The sequence below is a fragment of the Colias croceus genome, chromosome 10 (assembly GCF_905220415.1).
Source record: "Colias croceus chromosome 10, ilColCroc2.1".
Taxonomy (NCBI): Eukaryota; Metazoa; Arthropoda; class Insecta; order Lepidoptera; family Pieridae; genus Colias; species Colias croceus.
The window spans coordinates 8235755-8258119 of record NC_059546.1 but is presented as its reverse complement, the minus strand read 5'-3'; the positions used below and the strand labels follow the sequence as shown (position 1 = coordinate 8258119).

General features: G+C 32.7%; 2 protein-coding genes across 3 annotated transcripts; both read right to left on the bottom strand.

Moving 5' to 3' along the window:
* Positions 1-1210: 1210 nt before the first annotated feature.
* Positions 1211-13932, bottom strand: LOC123695103 (anosmin-1). Its single transcript, XM_045640823.1, has 10 exons — positions 13801-13932; positions 13126-13325; positions 10254-10440; positions 7805-8003; positions 3923-4107; positions 3423-3565; positions 2912-3050; positions 2388-2532; positions 2009-2084; positions 1211-1642 (listed from the first exon to the last, which is right to left on the bottom strand). The coding sequence occupies exons 2-10, from the start codon at positions 13276-13278 to the stop codon at positions 1478-1480; spliced, it is 1392 nt and encodes a 463-aa protein (XP_045496779.1). The 5' UTR covers positions 13279-13325; positions 13801-13932; the 3' UTR covers positions 1211-1477.
* Positions 13933-17883: 3951 nt separating this feature from the next.
* LOC123694980 lies at positions 17884-21897 on the bottom strand. Of its 2 annotated transcripts, none has more exons than XM_045640634.1 (3): positions 21764-21897; positions 20620-20773; positions 17884-19253 (listed from the first exon to the last, which is right to left on the bottom strand). In XM_045640634.1, exons 1-3 carry the CDS (start codon positions 21830-21832, stop codon positions 19078-19080), a joined length of 399 nt encoding a protein of 132 aa, XP_045496590.1. In that variant the 5' UTR covers positions 21833-21897; the 3' UTR covers positions 17884-19077. The 2 variants fall into 2 exon arrangements, with proteins under 2 accessions (XP_045496590.1, XP_045496591.1); XM_045640635.1 differs by having other exon boundaries at positions 17884-19250.
* Between the last annotated feature and the right edge of the window lie 468 nt (positions 21898-22365).

Below are 22365 nucleotides of genomic sequence, written 5' to 3'. Positions count from 1 at the left end.
GTAAGGCGACGATTTTGGTAGGTAGGTATCTTTGAATCTTGCTAAAGAAGTTTCACTTTTGACACAACGGCTCGGAACACACTGAATGCACAGTCATAATATTAAGTTATAATAAACTATAAAAACCTGTCCTGTTTAATCTCAAATTTCTCTCAATCTCTACTTCCTAAAACATGTGCTCTCTTTAATCTTTTGCACATCTGTTATCCTGTAGATTTTTAATTTCCTTTTAAATTACCATCGCCGTCGGTGGAAATTGTTATGAGTGTAGACTTTGTAGAGTGAGGTGTGCAATTTTATGCATAACTGGGAGCGAGTTTTATGAGTATTCAAGCTAAGTTCACGCTACAAACTCAGGTGGTCTAAAATCCATACTAATATTATAAATGCGAAAGTAACTCTGTCTGTACTCTGTCTGTCTGTCTGTTACTCAATCACGCCTAAACTACTGAACCAATTGTCATGAAATTTGGTATGGAGATATTTTGATACCCGAGAAAGGACATAGGCTACTTTTTATCCCGGGAAAATGACGCAATCCCGGAAATCTCACGGGAGCGGGAACTATGCGGGTTTTTCTTTGACTGCGCGGGCGAAGCCGCGGGCGGAAACCTAGTCTATAATATAAAAATGAATCCCAAAATGTGTTGGTAAGCGCTTATCTTGAGAACGGCTTAACCGATTTCGTTAATTATTTTTTTTATAATATTCCTTGAAGTTCGAGGATGGTTCTTATGTAGAGAAAACGTGAATATGTACCACGAGCGAAGCCGGGGCGGGTAACTCTGTCGATCGGTCTGTTCGTCTATCTCTTCTTTACGCGTAAACCACTGAATTTGATTTTTAAGTTATGATTTTTTACCAAGATGGTTTTAAACCATCCATTTTAGCATAGGATTTATCCTGGAACTATACAGGTTTTCCTTTGACTATGCGGGCAAAGCTGCGGGTGGAATAATGGAAAGAGACCATATTTAATAAAATGTGGTCTCATTTATATTATTAAGGTCTATTAGATGCCAAGCCAAGAAAATTTAAAAATACCTACGATTTTATATTATGTATATAATTAATATCACTTCAAAAAAAAACAAACACTAATGGGGTTTTTGAACCCCATTGTGTTGAACTGATTGCATAAAATTACGATTAAATATTTAAAAAAAATAGATTAGGATTGCAAAATATAGGATCAAAAAAAATAAAAATCTTTCTAGTTCATAGTCTTAATTTATTCTATAAAAAACTTATAATAAATAATTCCTACTTACAATTAACGTACAAAACCTTATATTAATGATGAATACATCGTACGGTCTAAATATTTTTAGTCTTTTTCAATGGGTGCGTTTAGTTTCATTACAGTTTATGTAGATAATTGAAACAATTAAAATTGCATAATTGTGTTCGATCATTTACTTTGACCATTTTTTTGCACCTATTTTAATACAACATCCTAAATAACTAAGATTTATCATCAGGTCTTGCAATGTATTGTCGCGTTTATTTTTCGTTGGAAATATTCACATGAAGGCACTGTTAGTATGAACTCGGAATCTGGGCTGATAGTGTTGCCAGATGAATTTACATTCACTTTGTAACTGCAGTGGTAGTCTAGTTCGTAGATTTCGAAAGAGGTCAGCTGAAAAGAAAAAGGAAGAAGTTAAAATATATAAATCTATACTAATATTTTAAAGCTGAAGAGTTTGTTTGTTTGTTTGTATGTTTGTTTGTTTGTTTGAACGCGCTAATCTCAGGAACTAATGGTCCGATTTGAAAAATTATTTCGCTGTTATATAGCCCATGTATCGAGGAAGGTTATGTGTCATCACGCTACGACCAACAGGGGTGGAGCCACGGGGGTGAAACCGCGCGCAGCAGCCAGTTCGTTGTAATGTTGCTATCTTCACCACATTTATCTATTATCCTGAATTTACCATGATATCATTTTATAATGCAAGTAAATTGTAGCTTATTTTCTTTTTATATTATGCAGTAAAATTGTTACCTCAGTAATCGCTGATAGATTTTTCATTTCTCTAATAGGGTGGTGACATTTAAAGGTTCTCCAATGTACATAGAATCTGAAATAAGTTTACAATTTTTATGAAATTATGACATATATTATACATATAAAATTAATCCCTATAATCTTGGTCACGGTATCACGCGTGAACGACTGAACCGATTCCGATAATTCTCATTATGATGTGTTCTTTATTGTCAGGTGAAGGATCTTATGAAAGAAAATCTGAAGAAATTTGCGCCAAATAATTAAGAAAATGCGAAAACCTAAGGGCCATTAAACCTCACGGGTTTGACATTTTGTGAGAAGACAGGACAACGTCTGCGGGTCAGCTAGTAGCTCAACATACCGCTAAACATACCTCTTTGGCTGTTGATCCTTATTAGCCACAGTTTGCCAAGCAATTCTCGCCTTTATTTTATGATCTTCCCACAAGAACCTATTCAGTCTCACGGCTTTAATTTTCTTTTCCTCTTTACGTTTCAGTAAAGGTTCTGGCCGACGTTCTGTAAAATTCAATTATAAAGTATATTATGACACAAATGTATACCTAAATACAATAGTGTTATGAGACATAATTATCTCAAAAATATAATAAAAACTACAACTTGTTTAATACAGCAGAATACAGCATTCTTAGATATCTGATGAAAATATGAAAAACAAAAAACAGCACATTACTACTTATCAAAATTAAATTTTTACTCAATGTCTACAATAATATATCAAGTGCAATATAATATTATATCAATTGCAACAAATATTGTAAAACAACGAAGTTAATAAACTTTTTGTCTTATAAATTGACTACGCCTCATAGGCGTAGTCCAAAAAGGGCTACCATTAACCTACATTTTCACTAAGTTAAATTTTATAGCTGTTTACCTTCAGTTGCGGTTGTATTGTAAAAAATGGCCGCCTTGTCACTTCGAAGTTTTCCGAGACCAAAGAGACTTATTGTTTGAACTTGGAGGAAATACAGAGAATTCGGCTGCAGATCCTTTATTTCAACAGAATGTTGATCCTGAAAATACAATTTGGTTTCTTATTTTTTAATTTCATTGTACCTATTTACGCAACTATTGAATCTAATTTAGAGTCCTTTTAGAGTCATATTAAAATATTTTGATTTTGCATCGAAAAAGTAAAATTTGCAATACCTACTTAAAATAAAATATGTGTTATCAGTATCATTCAAACCATAAAATGTAGGTACAAATTCCAGTGAATTCCAATTATTTGTGACATAGTCACTGCGTTAAATCGAAATTATGTAGAGCATACGGAAATATTTAGGTAGAGCTCGCATCGAAATTCGAAACCAAATTAAAATTGTAACTTCACTGTGTCATTTCTGACGTTAATAATTAATCGCGTGATATCCAACTTGCCATACCTTTGGTACAGTCTGGTGATTGACCAGCACGGAATCCAGCTCTCCACCCAGGCCGCGGACTCGTCTGCTCCAGAACACTTTATACTTCATCACTGGCAGATCGGATCGGGGCTCCTTCCACTCCAATCTTATTGTGACGGTTCCTATAGCATTATGATGAGTAGTTTAAATATAAATTAAACTCTTAATTCGGGTACGCTATCTTGTATTTTTGTACGAGTTTTGCTTAACTTTGTGAGTGGCTGAGAATGATTTATTGACTTTGAAAGAATATAAAAATTAAAAATACATAAACTTAGTAGGTACATAATTAACATTTATTCCTCAAAAATATTAATTGGCATAGACTAATTCATGAATAAAATACCAATTAATTATACAATTAAGACACATTTGAATATTTACAGATTTGAAACCACGTTTTTCCCCGTACTAAGGAATTTTTTTTTTTAATACAATTAAGTATGTAGTTTCAATTTAATATCGTACAATATGCTCACCATTTTCAGTCCGCACTGGTTGTACTCTCAACTTCTTCGGCGGTGGTGGTGGCCTGGGTCCCTTCCGTGGGGTGAAAGGAGCGCTGGGTTCCGAGAAACCCCTGGTGCCAGCAGCACTGACAGCTGCTACTCGGAAACGGTACCAGCGGCCTGGCTTCAGCAAGCTCTTGAGTGAGACTTTCGTTCTGAAAACAAGATGATTTGGTAACTTGAAATGGTCCGTGTATATAGCAGATTGGTCTAGGTGTGTATTCTAAATTTGTTCCATGGAATGCAAGAACTTAAAGTGATGCTTTACGTTTATAAATTTAATAAATAGTGTTTTTGGGCTATCAAATAATGAAGAGTCCTTCCTAAATTGTTTACAAAAATTATTTAAATTACAACATAATAAATAATCATAATAAAATAAAACGTCAATATTTTTGATAAATGTGAGTAGTTAATTATTATTCCAATAAAAAAAATTATATGTTCTAATAAATAGCTCTATTATCCAGGAATGGAAACTGCTGCTTTTTGTCTTCCTCCACACAATTGAAATCAATTAGTTTTCGATGTCATCAATCACAAGCTTATCAACGGCCCACAAGTTATGTTAGAGAACAGGTTTTATTGTTGCTTGTGATACCTAAATAATAAAAAATTATCTTAATGCATTTAGGCTTATAAATGATACAACCTCCTACGTTGACAAAACTTAAGTAGCTAAATATAAACCTTTGAGTAAAATTTATATTTGGGATATGTTCAAATTCATATTCACATTGAATGGCGTAATCGCTTACTATCGAGCTTTACATTTACAATAAAGAAACAGTCTCACAACTTTTAAATTTAGGTAATGACTTGTCCTATCCAGGTCCTATTACCATTCACCTTCACTAAATTAAAAGCTAATTTACGGTCACGAAAACTTAGATAATGAAAAAAAATTTAAATCACTTATTACAATATGAACAAAATATCGACAAACAAGTTTTAGTCCTGATTATCTTTTAGATATCAGAAATAAGATAAAGCGTTGTTATATTTTTGAAATAATCATCCAGACTAACAAAATGCAAGCGCAGGTAAAAGTTACCGAGAAACAAATTAAGAAGTTCCCTTAACGTTTGATTGACAGTCGATCGATACAAACAGAGCGCTACTAACCACGTTAAGACCGGCTACACATCTACCTGCTGACGGGGCAATATTGGGATTTAATTGTGATGTGTGTAGGCAAGCAGGGGCAATTTAGAGAACAACTGAAATTGCTCCAACTGCCGACCAACCGAGATTCTACCAATATTGCCCCTGCGGCAGGTACGTGAGTAGCCGGCTTAAAGGTTAAAAAAATGATACCAGGAATCGATAATTAGAATAACAAATTGTTGTGTTTATAATCAGTGATGCAATTCTGTGCATCGTCGTGATGTAAAACTTGCACGCTACACGGAAGACAGTTTAGAAAGCATTCAATTTTAATAATTGAAACATCATTGTTGTAACTCGCTTTGATTCGTGTGATTGCTTTTTAGATTATCATTTCACGCTTCATTTCTTATCGTCTAATTAAAGTACTAAATTGGCAGCAAACGTTGTACTTTTAAAGGTTTCCTTTTAATCGCTTGGTTGCAGCGATTTAAAAATAAAATTTAAGTGTTCAGTAACTATTCCTCCCATTTGTGAGAAAATAATTTATACATGTTCTCTAAATTGAAAGTCATCAACAGCCTTTATAAAACTGATCATAATCTCCATAAACAAAGGAGATTGAAAAAATAACACGTAGTATTTGAAACGGGTTCCGGGTTCGATTGCCGATTCAAGTGTCTGTGCCGGAACTGACCACGCCGTCTGTTATGGCTTTACGAGTGTTATTTATGTCCTTGCAATTTTTATATCAACTAACATTTCAATCAGAGTTCAATGGATTACAAAAAATACCTTTTTTTTTTCAAGTATAACTTGAATCTATTTTTAGCTTGAAATGAAATAGATATCAATTAATCCCAATAATCGATTTATTGCAAAGATTAATATATTATATAAAAATATATCTGATACCTTAAGTATAATTTTACAATCAAACTAAATAAAGAACCAGCCCCATCACAACAATCCACTTCATTTGTAACTTCTTTAGTTTCTAAAGAACTCATTAAAACTCAACGACTCACGGGCCCTCAGACTGGAAAGTCTTAAAGATAAATTTTGGTGTGTTTTGTTTAATATACAAGACATCTAGTATATTCATTGTTTCTACATGCCTAAGTATATTTCGAGAAATAGAATATAAATTAATATTCTGACGGATTTCAACCTATTAAGTTGTAGTACTTACAAAAGTATAATCTAGACTAATCTAATAACGATTTTTTTTAATGGTTGAGCAAGCAAAGGGCCGGTGGTCCACCTGATGTTAAGTGATCACCAACGCCAGCAACGGTGGTGGTACAAATGTAAATTATGAAGAAAAATAAATTTAAAAAGTAGAATTACCTCATCATCAATATAATAATAAATGTCATTCATAATATGGGAGTAAATGATAATATTATTGTAGTAGGTAATACTATGACATTTATGACCCAATTGTAGGTAATATCTTATAAAATTGTTAGGTATAATTGGGTTTAATAAATTAAAATATATCTCAAATAGTAATGATTTCATCATTCCTTTCTTGGAAAACCACAGATAGCTCTGAGGCTCGATGCATTAAAATTGTTTTCAATATAATTAATTATTACAATACATATATATAGTTATGTACGTATATACCTAGCTGTATGTATATTGGTTTATGTAAATCTGATTTAGTGGTATGTTAAACATTAAAATTTACAGGCATTTAAATATTAAAGGCAAAGTAAGGCGTTTTATTGTCGTATTAACTTTAATTGAGCTTTACCTTTTATTGTCTGAATGAGTCAATGACCGATCGGACATGTTGTTAATGGACTCATAAACCAAATGTCACAACATTTTGTTATTACAATCGATCATATTTGTTTTAGCCGATTCGTAAGTGGGAATTTTTTGTTAATTTGTATTATATCATAGTAATTTTGCTATTACGTGTTGTTGGAAAATCTCGAATGGTATGCAGAACTGTAGAGCGCTAACCATTCGTGGGTAATGGCCGCTTAGTGATGATTATTGATGTTTTGTGCCAACTGCCAATATGTTAACAATGTTGCAAGTTAGTAAACAAGTAGCTTTACTCTTTAAGAGCCAACATTGAGACATGATTTACAATTTGCTTTAGATAGTGCATTTTACATTCGTATCAAGGATCGCTTATTTCACAATGTCTTTATCATCTTAATCGGTATAAAATATTAGCGTAAATGTTATGAATGGGTAGGTCGTTAAGATAAGAAATAATAATGTCGAGAGATTAAAAGTATCTTCTCAACGTTGTTTATAAATTTTTAACACTTGATAATGCGCTTGTTACCGTGTTGTTGTAATAGACGTGGGCATACCTTAATGTAACAATTTTATTTGATGATTATATTTTGATTGTAGTATTTTCGGTAAGTAAATATGTCATAAGTTATAATTAATTTTTGTAATTATGTACAATGCAGAAGAGTTCAGTGCTAGGCCAATAATAAGTCGTTCTCATCGATCAATAGTAATTAATTAGAGGTTAATGTCTTGGGTAAATAGTGCGGGAACATAAAACGACAAGGCTTCACGCAGCATTTGTTAAAAATAGAAACGTAAACAAAAAGTCTCAACTCTAGCATTAGTAGAGATAATTATTAGAATGTTAGGAACAGAACTTAATAACATCATATGTGTGATTATTTGTGTAAAGAAAGTCGTATCACGATATTAAAATACCAAAACAAAACGAACAATTATAAAATAAACAAATATGCATACTTATTAGTCCTCGTAATCAAGTTCCAGTCTCCTAATCTCGCTTCCTCATACTTAGGTCCGAGATGATGCTGTTCTTCCAAAAGATAGAGCACTCTGCCAGGTACAGCTCTCGCAGAATCCCCCACACCACCAGACCATCTCACCAACACTGACTTGCGCCTCTCTTTTGCTTCTTCCACTTTTGGTAACGCGGGAAGACCTATAAACAAAATATGATATTATATTTGTAATGCCAATTTCCAATTTATGAATAAATACGACAATCGAACTTATTTTATTGTAAACTTTCTTCAGTGTAGTTATTCATGTTTTATACACTATCATTTAATTATAAAGTCCTAATAATATATATTTAAACTGACGAATCAGGCTTGACGTGAAATCGGACGAATTCTACCATATCCATGGCCCTGTCGTAGATGCGGCTTGACGGAACACAGTGGGGTATTGGTCGGTAGGAATCCTACATAACCCACGGCCCCTTCCCCGTAGGCCGTGGGTATCTAGGCAAGAGTTCCACACTAATAAAAAAAAACTTGACGTGAAATCCAAAAATCTCAATTCTGAATAGCTGTTGCTATTCTAAATAATATTTTGAACAACATATCTCAATCATTTTCTCGTTTCTTATAGCTGATGGACGTTGACTTTTTCTAACGATTTCAAAGTAATTCGCTTCAATTGTAATAAAACGAACACATCAAAAGAATGATCGTACAATCGGATCATTGTAATATTTTTATGGTATATGAATCCCACGATCTCACCGCAGAAAGTGTTCTATAAAAACTTGTCTGTCTCTATGTATACCTACCAACGCTAATGCATGTTCTTATATACCTATAAGTCGCAAACTAGCTTAATTAATAGCCTAGCTTCTTTATCAAATAGCGCCGTTAAATTAAAAACGTGTTGACTCTATAATAAGAATAGCTTATAAATAAATTTAAGTTGTAAGTTCTTAAAATGCTGTAGTTAAGGCTTCTGCTGGAAATTATACCTACAGGCCGTTAGTTGAACAGCACCTTTAATAAAGAGTCTAAGCTATTAATAGGACTGCTACATTTATAACTACATTAGGTACATAAATATTTTTTCTATTTTTAGAATCTTACGGAAGTAGTCTTTGAAACTCTTTAAGACGCACTTTGAGAACACATAATTGGACATAAAAGTAATTAGGCATAATATGAATTACCAAATACCTAAGAGTAGTAATTAAATATAATTTTTATGATGAAGACGTTTATCTGATGCTCGAATAATAACACACCGTAACTTATTAAATAAAGCTGCTATTTAAATAGATTACATCTAATTTGCACATAATTATGCCTCCTTTTATAGTGACTTATCCAACGGGGAATTTTATGCAATTGTTGTTATTATTTACCACCTGAGTCTGGGCTTTGGATCGATCAATTACTATTATTGATTGATGATCACTAAATCAATGTGATAATATAAAAACACTATAAAATTGATTTCGTTTCGAAAAAGATATGTTAGATATGCTCGAGTTAAAGGGATCGTAAACGGTTTTAAAACGTAAATGACGAAACGTAACTGAGTCTACTGTATTTCTAGGGTTAACATTGGATGAGAAACTACAGTGGGGAGCCCATGTCAACACCGCTGCAGGTAAGCTCAGTTCAGCTGCATATGCAGTCCGAAAAATAAGGCATCTCACCGATGAAGATACGGCCAGATTGGTTTATTTCAGCTACTTTCATAGCATTATGTCCTATGGAATTCTACTGTGGGGCAAGGCTGCAGATATAGAAACTATATTTATCTTACAGAAAAGAGCCATTCGCTCTATATATAATTTACGTGCTCGGGACTCACTAAGAGATCATTTTAAGAATACTGGTATCCTTACTGTACCATCACAGTATATATTTAATAATATTTTGCATGTTCACAAAAACGCCGACTTACACACAAGAGTAGGAGATAGACACGATTATGGCACAAGGAACAGGAATAGAATTGAAATGCCATTTTTCCGATTAGCTAAAGTTAAAAATTCATTTATGGGTCAAGGTATACGCTTATACAATAGAATTCCTCTCAATATTAAAGAGTTTAGTAGTTCTAAATTTAAAACTTATATAAAAAATGTACTAGTTCAGAGAGCGTACTACAGTATTCAGGAATATATGGACGATAAAGACCCATGGAGGGTTGTCGCGTAAAAACCACAGGACAGTTCTTTGGCATATCATGATATATTATGTATAAGTTAGATATAAGTTACATATTATGTAATATTGACATGATTTTAAAAGAGCAACTATGGAGTTTCTTGCCGATTCTTCTCCATAGACACTGCTTTCCGAATCGGTGGTAAATGTTAAAAATACTTATGTAATGACGATTCGAAAGTGCTACTAAATAGTAGTCTAATTGAATAAATGAATGTTTGAGTTTGAGTTTGAACAAATACCTGGCAATGTCAGCAAGTCGACAGGCTCGTTGCAAACTGAGCTGCAGCCATGCTTGCAGCATCTCTGTGTGCCATCACACTGTGAGTCCTGGTTGCAGGCCTCCACACACGCGGCCTGCCACCTGGGGTTGTCGGATATTGGACACGTGCCAGGCTTCAGCTCTTTGGCACGGCATTCTGAGCGGCACTGTTGGTGTTATGAATCAATGTTAATACAATTTGTAACTGAAGTTGAGATTTCTTAGTATATTATGAATGCGAAATAGTTTTCGTTTTTTATAATAATGCTAATATATTAATTTCAATGCTGAATGCGGAGTGGGAACAATAATTTTGTAAATCCTCTAATCTGATAACATATTATAATTTATACGTTACATGCGCTGATGATACACAAACGCAGTTTTTATTGCACTGTAATTCTTTTTATTCTTGGATAATAAAGTGTTATAAATAGACTTTGTTAATTTTCATAAAAATTAACACGTTAAAGCTCTATGTTTAGAACTACAAATGCTAATTTGTAAAGTACAACTATGCGAGTAATAAAGCTGGTGTTTATGTGTACCCGTTACAATGCACATTAGAATATAGTTAGTGCAAATGAACAAGACATAATGGCTCCTTTGAAGACTGAATGACTCACGCTTAGTGTAACTGTGCCTTTAATTATCAGCTCTGGAAGAATACTTTAATATTGTGGAATTATTTTCATCGAGTGTCAACCTTAATTTAACTTAGATATATAAAAAAAACTATGCACAAAATACACAAATTCCGTTTTTGTTTTTTTTATTATTATATCTTCAAATAACTTTTCACAAAGCTCTACATCACACATTGCTTGATTCTAAATTGGTAGAGATTAGAGAATATATGTTTATTAGAGATGCGCCGAATAGTGGTTTCACCGAATAACCGAATACCGAATACTATTCGGTTAAAACCTTACTGAACCGAATATTCGGCCGAATTATTCGGTTCAATGTTTTGATGTGTTTTGATGCGTAAACGGATTCTAACGGGTCGCAAGTAGCTGCTGGCTCGGTGGCGAGCGAGCCTTACCTCACCGTCTGCCACCCGCGTATATCGCCCGCGCACTCCGTGCCGTCTCAGTTGTGTTGAAACATCGCACGAATACGTTACAAATTAAAACAAAAAAATATTAAAATTTTTATATTGTTTAAAAGTTTTATATTTTTACTTTAAGTTAGTGTTTCCAACATGAGCGGACGTAAAAGATCGCGAGCTTGGGACTTTTTTGATGAAATGCAAGATGACAAAACAAAAGTTAAGTGTAATTTGTGTGATTGTGTTATTTTTCGTGTGTCATATTCTATTGGGACTAAAAGCATTGTCTTCAGACTTCAGGATTTAAAGTATAATAAATATTAAATACTAACTAAGTGCTAATAATAAACATGATTAAATTATGTTGATGTAAATTTACAAAATTAACGTTGATTTGAAATGTAATGATTGTTTTATTTTATACTAGCTTTCCGCCGGCGGCTCCGCCCGCGGTTTCAAAGAAAAACTCGCATAGTTCCCGTTCCCGTGGAATTTCCGGGATAAAACCTATCCTATATTACTCGTGGATAATGTAGCTTTCGAATGGTAAAAGAATTTTTTAAATCGGTCCAGTAGTATATGAGCCTATTCATTACAATCAAACAAACAAAGTTTTCTTCTTTATAATATTAGTGTAGAGACCTTAGGTTCAACACATTCTTCATAGGATTTCTTTGACTTGTGCAGTTTAGTATGACATAAATCATTCATAATATGAAGTTATTTATTGAGTTCTATAGCCAAGAAAGTAGAAACACTCATACCGAATATATTCGGCACCTAGACCGAATAATTCGGCCGAATACGAATAGTGAAAAAGATGCCGAATATGCCGAATACCGAATATGTATTCGGTATTCGGCGCATCCCTAATGTTTATAAAATTTTAAGATGTATTATGTGTTTAGTGTATAATATAATCATTTATTTTTATTTCAAATTATTCAATAAAATACAAATTACCTATGCTAATTTATGGGTTTGTCAGTTAAGTTCTGCAAATCCGTAATTTAATTAAAGTACAGTATCAACTTATTTAATTGTCTCTATGCTGATCCATACCGACAATTAAATATATTATGACTGAGTTTGAAACTCTACATACGCTAGTGCTAACTCTATATTGACTACAGAGAACTAGTGTAGAGCAAAATTATGATATTAATTAACAGGAGCTTCCATCTACGTCGACTTGTCAAAATTCTATATCACTTCATATTTACGTCAGCACTTAATTAGCACCTAACACACGCAAGTTAGATTTACGTACAAGAAAGCAGATAATAAAAGCTCTATATTTGTGAACTCTATATATAAGTAATATTTACCTATATAATTATTGGAGAGTTTATTTCAATGTTATTCTAACATGAAAGCTTTTGCAAAACGATAATCATAAAAAAACAATATTAAATAAGGTAATTAATATAAGTAATTCATTACAGAGATAATAATAAAAAATAATTATTGGAGAGCCTTCCGGAAAAATTGTTTTTGTTTGGAAAAACCACGTGCATAATTATATTTGTAACGTAACTGGCTAAACTAAGCAACGTAAAAACCTTCAATGTTGACTATTATCGAAGTTTTTTTGCGATACAAGACAGATATTATACATTTGAATGGTACATTTTATAACAATAATGCAATAAAGTGATGCTTAAAGCGCTGTACAATATTTTGAACTATTTTTAGAGTTATTTTCATTGCTTATTAAAGCTTATTTCTTAGATTTTTTCGCAACATGTGTTTTTGTGTTGTTTGATCAATAACTCTGTTAGTGAAAGTTAAAGATTATTACCTTAGTTTTAGTTTCCTTGCTCGCGTCCTGGCAGATGAGATCGCATCTCGTCTTCGATAACGGGTCAGTTTGGAGTCTAGCATACCGTCCAGCTTTCGATAAAACCACTGGCACAAAACTAATGGCAATAAATAACAAAATGTTCGTATTCATTTTGCTTTATTTCGTAAACTTATGGCTTAAACGTGAAATTGTAACATCTGAAAAAAAAACAAGCTAATCTATATATAATGAAAGGTAATAAAGATAGAGTAATGGCTAATAAAATGTGATCAAGATGAAATTCGAGTGTGCTTATTAGTGATTATGAATATTTTAGAGAAGAGAATCCGACTAGGCATTGTTTTATAATTAATTGGTACTGTTTGCGATAATTATGTTTATTTCATAAAATTAACTTAATATTCCATAATTATTTTCTCAAGGAATAAGATTATAGAATATTTTTTTTTTCGTTACAAAACTAATTTATTTTATTTGCAACGGTTGTTCTTACATAATGTATGATATTAAACAAATTATATTTATATTGTTTGAAAACACTTTTAATAATAATTGTATTAAATTTAAATTAATTTAAAAAATATGCAATCAAATTGCACTGCACATCCAAACAAAACTGCATCATAATAAAAATCATATTTAAAAACCGACCACAAGATCATAAACATTCACCTCATTACATAAACACTAATTAAGTAAATCCGTATCAATGAATTGGCATGTCGGAGTCATCGACCCGTGCGTGATGCGTGTGTATGCACCGGTTGAAATGCGCGGCAACACTGAGTTGCGCGTACGCATGCCTTCGCCCGTCCCGTGCTCCGCTTCATTAATACTCATCACCGTACTTTCCTGTCTGCGACGATGACGGAAGGTTGCTTTTACTCGAACTGTTTCCTAATTAAAAAATGCACGTCTTCCTGCTACGCGGTATGTGCGCTTTGAAATTCCCTTTTTTATTCGCTTGCTGCGGCTAATGGGCTGGATGCACACTGCACAGTATGCTGTAGAGGCAGTGTATTTTGTGGATCAAGCTATAGGAGTAGTAATTTTAGTAAGAATCAGTAATAATAATTATTTTCATGATACTTCTTACTTCTGAAATAGATTTCAAACTTGATTTGTTTGTTACAGTCTATTGTAAGTATACTTCATTAATATACAGAGATCTAGAAAAGGATCATTTCAATGGTAGTTTGTATGATATCACTATTTTCTAACATACAGTTAGGATCAATAGAATACGCCCTCTATTCAGTTAATAATGATGCCACACGTTGATTCAGCTTTATACGCAGATAATAACTTTAACTGGCTTTAAAAAAACTATCGCTATAATGCCTGATTCTATTTTAGAATCAATATATTACAGAGCATATTATATAGGTACCTACATTTTATATTATACTGGTTCCTTCGTAATCCCAAGAAATCGAAATACGTTCACCACCATTGCATCAACATAACACAGTTCCCACACGAAACGTTCGAACGTTGCTCTAATTAACTGATACAATCTGGACCTTTACAAATAATCCTTTTCAAACAGAACATAAATCAGTCTCTTGTTATCGATAAACACCATCAATGCCTAACTCCAGGCTAACTATGTACCACAGAAGCTCTAATTAATCTCGAAGGGCGTCCGGCGCGGGGAAGCAATCAACCGGTCGTTGATACCTCAGCTTCATTGTCGACGATAAATCTTTACTTTTTTACTCACGAACAGAGAAAAGCAGCTAATGAGAAGCCGTTTTGTTCTGATTCGCTGAAATCCGCCGTATAAATTAATATGCGACATGTAGCCGATCCTAATTCGAGCATAACGATGCACATTTGATACGTACAGATTTAGAGCTTATTGCCAAGATGTAGAGTTTGTGTTGGATTATCACGTATGATCTTTTTATAAGCACAATGTGCTTTTGGTCATTAGGGAATATCAATACTGATTTTAAAAGGACATTTTTTTATGTATTGTGAGAATTATGATGGCTTAAATGTTGAATGTTGATATTTATGCAGTTTGGCACTTTGCAGTTATTAATAAATTCTAATCATATATATTACTAGCTTTCCACCCGTAGCTTCGCCTGCGCAGTCAAAGAAAAACCCGCATAGTTCCCGTTCCCGTGGGATTTCTGAGATAAAACCTTATTTAACCTATTACCCGGGGTAAAATGTAGCCTATGTCCTTTCTCGGGTATCAAAATATCTCTATACCAAATTTCATGCAAATTGGTTCAGTAGTTAAGGCGTGATTGAGTAACAGACATAGGAGGCCCGTGTCCCAGCAGTAGGAACGTATATGGGCTGATGATGATGATGATGATGATGAGTAACAGACAGACAGACAGAGTTACTTTCGCATTTATAATATTAGTATGGATTTTATCGCTTATCATATAATATCTTATGTACATTATACAACTAGATATGATTATGCAAAATGTACGCAAAATATATTTGATTAAAATATTTATAAACCTCATATCTTTATTTGATAAGATTATCATTTCTTTTTAAATATCAGTCTGGAAAAATTATAGGATATTACAGCTTTTTTTTGTAATCTAATCCAAGATGATTCACTTAATATTTTTTAGATTGGTTGGTAGGAGCGATAGAGGGCTTAATGCTTTGAAAGAGATTAATGAATCTTATATGTTTATCTTTAACGTTTTGGAAATAGTATCTATATAAAAAAGTGGTTTAGGCGTGAAGAAGTGATAAACGGACAGGAACAGAATAAAACAAAGTCCCTGTCCCTGTTTGACCGTCCTTAAATCGTTAAAACTGCGCAACGGATTTTGATGGCTTTTTTAATAGGTAGAGTGACTCTCAAGGAAGGTTTTAGCATATTATCCTTAATAATATTATAAATGCGAAAGTAACTCTGTCTGTCTGTCTGTTACTCAATCACGCCTAAGCTACTGAACCAATTTGCATGAAATTTGGTATGGAGATATTTTGATACCCGAGAAAGGACATAGGCTACCTTTTATTGCAAAATACGTCGTACCACGGGCGAAGCCGGGGCGGACCACTAGTCATTTATAAGGTTTTAGATATAGCAGGCGAAGCCGCGGGTGGAAGCTAGTAATATTATATAGTACGGATTAATAGAGATTATTGAAAAAAAAAACAAATACAATAAAATCCTGTCTATGACTCACTTTGCATACACTTCACCTTATCTCGCGATTATTGCAGCTCTACTTATTAATTTTTGCTGCTATTATTTGATCCCCTTTATGTTTTGTTTTTATTTTTTATTATCTTTATGTTAATAAGTTATTTAAAAAGAAACTCAGTCCATGACTCACTTTTTTCTCCTAAGTTTAAATTATCCGATTAAATAAAATCATTCATGTATGTATACCTACATACAGTTTTAATTCATTCCCACACGCACGAAAATATAACACAAAGACAGACTTATTCCGTATCGTAGAGTATAAAATATATCGAATAGCAAAGGAGATATCTTACATAAAAAAGGATGATACATTAATATCCTTAAAGTATATCTGTTCTGATCCTAACCAGTAACCTAAAACAGTATTTATTGAATCATCCTAAACAGTTTTTGTGGCGCCAGATTCACGACATTGTTCATAATAAATTATTAATGTAGTTTCAAATTTAACTGCACTCCAAATGTAAGTGAAAACGATCGTGTGACTCACAAGCAGTAGGTACATAAATAATGCACTTCATGTTTTATTAGGTACATGCAATATTCGATGGCTTGAATATTAATTTTTATTTTACTTTGTACGCCAATTGAAATATCTGCAGTTTTAAGGGTTTTGAGGAGCATTATATGAAATTAATCTTAAGTACTTACCTTTTTCACACATACACAGATTAGATTAAGTTTATTTATTAAGTTTTTCATCAACATAGTTCATATTCCACATTGCCAATAATTTAATCAAAGGATCAATAAACGACAAAGGATATTAAGGAAAACAATATGTTCAGGAAAGAAAAGAACGAAAAAAGAAAAAGTGAAATATGCTAATCTGCACTAGGGCACAGAATAATAACTAGTAGCTAGCTAACTAGGGAGAGATTCTATCATATCATATTATTATGTATGTTTAGGTACAAAATGAGCAATCAGTGAACGTAGAAAATGATAGGGGCCTTCACTATTGAAAGAAATGTATGTTGAAAGAAATGTGTATATGTTATGTGTAGAAAATACTACCATGGACCCAATAAATATATTCGTCCATGATACTACTTCAGTTTAGTTTACCTTTTGGAATTTACGTTATGTTAAACATGGAAATAATTAGGTTCTTCGCTTATTTCTATACCGAGGTTTTTTTGCAATTTATTTATTTATTCTGGATTGAATAAAGATATAGTTATGAAGTACAAAACATAATATATGAATACTTACCGAGTAGGAAGGATGCTTTGTATTACTATTAATAGTTAAGGTGACGTGAATCTAAATATCAAAAGGAGCCGTGCAATTAATTGGAGCTGGCAGTAGACTGCCTGGATTAATAAGTAGATTAAGCTTTGAAAAGGTTATTAAAAGGTATTTGCATCCAAGAATATTAGAATTACCTTTAGGGGGGGGCAAGTATCTCGCCTCGCGGCGGTGATGTGAACAACTCCGGCTGAGTGGAATTACCTTTATTATTTTTGGCGCATATTTAAAGATTAAAAGCAATCGTTATCAATATGTCGAGTCATTAACAAACCCACATTATACTTCAAATGAAAAACACCGAATAGTTTTTAAACAATTTATTTCCAATTATTTTACAGGATTTCCTATTACATTAATTATCATAATTAAACAATTAGTGTTCTTGATTTCAAGAAATATATTTAAGCGTTTCCTTATTTCATAACAACTTTTTTCTTAACTTACGCCCGAGTGCATATATAGTTATGCTACTAATAGTTAGATCCTATTTATGTAGAAGATAGAACATGAAACTTAAAATACAAAGTTGGTTTTTTATTTCGTATAATATCACACAATTAATGAATTATTTATGGGTATACACAAAATATAAGGAATATAATATTATGTACCTAATTTTTTGAAATTAGTAAACCATTTGGGACTATTGCGACGGGGTTAATTCCAAAAACGTAATATTTATTATTATAAATGTAATAAAAAGAGTCCTCGTAAATAAAAAATGCATGGCTTTCACGTTTATAATATTTTTTACCTTTAAGTTTTTTACGTACAGGAAGTTTTACCCTACCAAATAACTACAAAATATCTACATTACAACATCTAGTACCTGCTTTTAGTATATCAATGTAGTATATATATCTAGATACCGATATGTTCCGCTAGAAAAAAATATATTTATGTAAGATTCATAATTTCTAGTAATGCGTAACGTATGTATAACAAAATGTATGCAAACATATGCATTATTGTAGTTAGGCATGATATTTAGTTCTATAAAAAACCTACAGTAGGTACCTAATTACTGTATTTTCTTGTTTTGTTTTACGCGAGTATTTTACAATTAAAAATGAAATGATTTGTTTAACAAAAGAAAGAAAAACATCTGCCGATCGTGGTCATTGGCAGACAGCTTTTGTCAGAATATGGCTTCTACACACAATAGCTTGTACACGGGTAGTGTAAACGGTAGAGTCAACTATCATACTACTCTACCAGTTTTAGCAGAGTAACTGACATACTGCCATGGTGTTAGCCAGAGTAGAGACTCTACTAAATTTTAGCACTCTACTCTACCAAAGGTGTCCACATTAGTATAGTAAGTAGAATAGTTAGAACTCTACCGCTCTACTCTACCGTTTACTCTACCCAAGAACAGCGCCCATAAATGGTAACATAATGAATACCTGAACCGCGTATATAATACGTTATTTTCCTGTAAATCTGTAACACGCGTAAAATCAAACACAAACAACAAAAACATTATAAATGTAAGCTTATTTCTTAGCAGTGGTAGCAGCTGCTGTAGTACTTCCCCCGGCGGCAGTGGTCGGAGCGGCGGTGGAAGAGTCAGCTGGTGCGGCGCTCGACCCGCTACCTTGAGCGTCCACCATCACGGAGAATGCTCCGTTCTTGTTGATTATATCCAAAACTGTGCCTTGAGACGCCGCTGCTTAGAGAATACATGGTGTTTAGTATTATTATTGAATATTGAGATAAATATATCCTACTATTATAAACACGAAAGTTTGTATGTTTGTTACTCCTTCACGCAAAAATTGCTAAAGCGATTTTCATGAAATTTGGCTCACACATAGAGGGTAACTTGAATTAACACATAAGATTGGTTTTATTCCGGAAATCAAACAGGAACGGGAACTATGCAAGTTTCGTATTTTTTTTTTATACGGGGCGAAGCCGCGGACTTAAAGATAGTACACATAATTATGTAGAAAATCTGTCAGTGATTCTGAATGCTAAAAAACTACACTCTTGACTGTATGGCTTTACGCCCACTCCATATTCAACTGATCAATATTTGATATGTTTTGAATAAAGCCTTCTTATCTGTTCATGTATTGACTTATCTAAAGTTCCTTAATACAAAATATACTCCTATGCTGTAACACGTAGGGCATGCACCCGGGTTTACCCGGTTCCGAAAAACCCGGGTAAAACCGGGTTTTTTGATGATCTTGAGAACCGGGTCGGAATAGTATGAAACCCGGTTCTCCCGGTTCCGACCAAAATATTAAAATCTTAAGTATTATTTATATTTTGCTGCATTATTTTAACAAATTTATTCTATCTGGCAACGTCAGACTCACGTGCATCGCGAATTTTCGTGCCACGCCTCAAGCGTGGCTCTGATTGGTTGTCTAACCTGATGCTATAAGTTTCCTACAGGTGTATTACCAAAAAAAAAAAAAATTAGGCTACTGAAATATTTTTATTATATTTGTCGTGATTTGAAAAGCTGTTGATTTTACTGTTTCATATAATGATCCAGTCATGTTTTTGTGTTTGGTATCAAGCTGAAATTTATATGGAAAACTCAAGTCTTCGGTCCCTTGATGCTGTGAAAAAGTCAAACTCACAAGCCAACGAAACAAAAGATACAGCCGTAAATTCTGAAAATCATCAGGTACTTTTACAGTTACTTTTGTTTAATTTCGTATTTTTTTCCAAGGTATTATAAAAAAACCGGGTAACCCGGTTCTACCCGGTTCTGAGCTCGATTTGGAACCGGGTTTCAGAAACTTGGAACCAGACTCGGTTCTGCATGCCCTAGTAACACGCCTTGCTATAAGTAAGTAAATAAGTTAGACAAAAACGTTTTGTATTTACATTATACAACAAGTTATAAATAATATTCCGTGGCTATTCCAACATCACATTCAAAAAATGTTTGTTAATATTTTGTGACTAAAAATATTTTTTTTTAATTGAACATTACCATGTTTATGTAGTGTGCTATTTTAAGAAACGTGTAACTAATATAATTCACTTGTTATATAATCAGTTTTTACATTACTTACGAATCTTTATATTGATTTCTTGATTAGGTGCTATCGAAGTAGAGGTAGTTTTTGTCTGTTTGTTTGAGTCTTCGGAAGAGCTGCACCCATCACAGAAGTCGTAGTCTGAATCATCGTCACACAGAAAGTCGCAGAACAGGGACTCGAATATAGGCTAAAATAATATTATATTGATTAATCTTTTAATTGAAAAAAAAAATACTCAAAATATTATGTGACACGATGGGTGGTTTGCTATGTTCTGATGTAAAAAAAATTATTGCATTTTTTTGTAAATCTGAAAAATGTCATTAATTTTTACTTATTTAATTTTGTGCTATAGTGTTCACACATTTTAAACTTTTTGAAAAAAAAAATGAGAAAGGCGTCTTTCTTTTCAGGTTAAGCTACGCGTGTTTTAATAATGAATTAACAGAAAGTAAATTGAGTAAGTATACCGATAAGGTACAAAAATAAACGAAGAGTCTTTGGCCGTTATCACTTTAATCTCATTTTAATTAGGTACCAAGGCTTTTTCAAGGAAAATACAGCCGCCTTTTCTTTTGCACCAACTGGTCTGCGCTATCTACACAACAATGGAGATAAATATAATAACTTTAAGAACTAAAATGGCATAGGATGATATTATTTTAAGTACAATACGATTGTTAGTTTTTCTTATCATTTATTGATTAGAACCTTAATCATATTTTGATATATTATACCTTTACGTCTACCGTAATTCCTTTAATTTCAATTTATATTCTAAAGGAGTAGTTCTAGTCATATCCCGGTCTAGTCAGCGCACTTTATTGGTAGAGTTTTTGCAAATACATTTAGAATACACATCGCAGTAATCTAGGCAAGTACTAGGAAAAACATTACTTAATTGTATAAATAATTATGATTGTAAGAAATATTTTCTTTAAATATAACTAATAGTTATACGCTTTTGACTATTAGTTAAGCGTATATCTATTAGTTATATTTAAAAAAGCTCTTGCAAAAACAATTTAAAAAGGAGTCCCCCGTAATCTTAAAGAGCATGAATCAGTAAATACAAAAGTAAAAGTATCTGAAATTGTATTGTAATTTCAATAAATATGTTAAAGTTAACGTTTTCACCGTTCATGAAAAAATTTAATACTTTACAGTAAGTACTTACTTGCGCAACAATATGTTGTAATTCCACTAAAATGATAAAGGTGAACACGCACGACTTCAACACACCCATGTTTCTGGAAGTTTTCACAAACAATTCTCAAGCAGTTTCCTTACATACTACTTAATGAGACTTTGCGCAATCTGCCTGAAACGATTTAACCTAGAGGTGCTCTGTCAAAGATTATGCTGTACTTAGAAATAAACATTTTAATTCACAGATCTTTACGCAGTTGTTTCACAAATTTTACTAGTGAAGTAGCACCGTGAATTATATTTTCTGGAACTATTCTTGTTTATTACCATTACAATACATATGGATTAAAATATTGTCTGAAAAAAGGCTGAAGTCTAAAAACAATGTTTTTTGTTTGGATGGACGAAAATTTATAAGTATTTAATAGATCTTGTTGTATGTTTTAAACATAAATTGAAACGATTTGAACATACTGTTTTAATTTATACAAAAAAAAAACTTACGCTGGTATAGGTTCCATTAGATGCGTAATTATATTGGCAATTATTTTGTTGAAAATCGAATAAATGTAAATATAAAAAATGAAATACAATTAAATATTTTTATTGATTGTACGACTTTTCTAGCTT

Excerpts from the sequence above, each read along its gene's own strand:
- LOC123695103 (XM_045640823.1), bottom strand. The coding sequence starts at position 13,278 with ATGAATACGAACATTTTGTTATTTATTGCCATTAGTTTTGTGCCAGTG. Across the intron at positions 10,441-13,125 it reads GCAAGGAAACTAAAACTAAG|TGCCGCTCAGAATGCCGTGC; the intron begins GTAATAATCTTT and ends TAACACCAACAG. Across the intron at positions 1,643-2,008 it reads ATCTATCAGCGATTACTGAG|CTGACCTCTTTCGAAATCTA; the intron begins GTAACAATTTTA and ends TTTTCTTTTCAG.
- LOC123694980 (XM_045640634.1), bottom strand. The coding sequence starts at position 21,832 with ATGGGTGTGTTGAAGTCGTGCGTGTTCACCTTTATCATTTTAGTGGAA. Across the intron at positions 20,774-21,763 it reads TACAACATATTGTTGCGCAA|CCTATATTCGAGTCCCTGTT; the intron begins GTAAGTACTTAC and ends ATATTATTTTAG. Across the intron at positions 19,254-20,619 it reads AGAAATCAATATAAAGATTC|CAGCGGCGTCTCAAGGCACA; the intron begins GTAAGTAATGTA and ends GTATTCTCTAAG.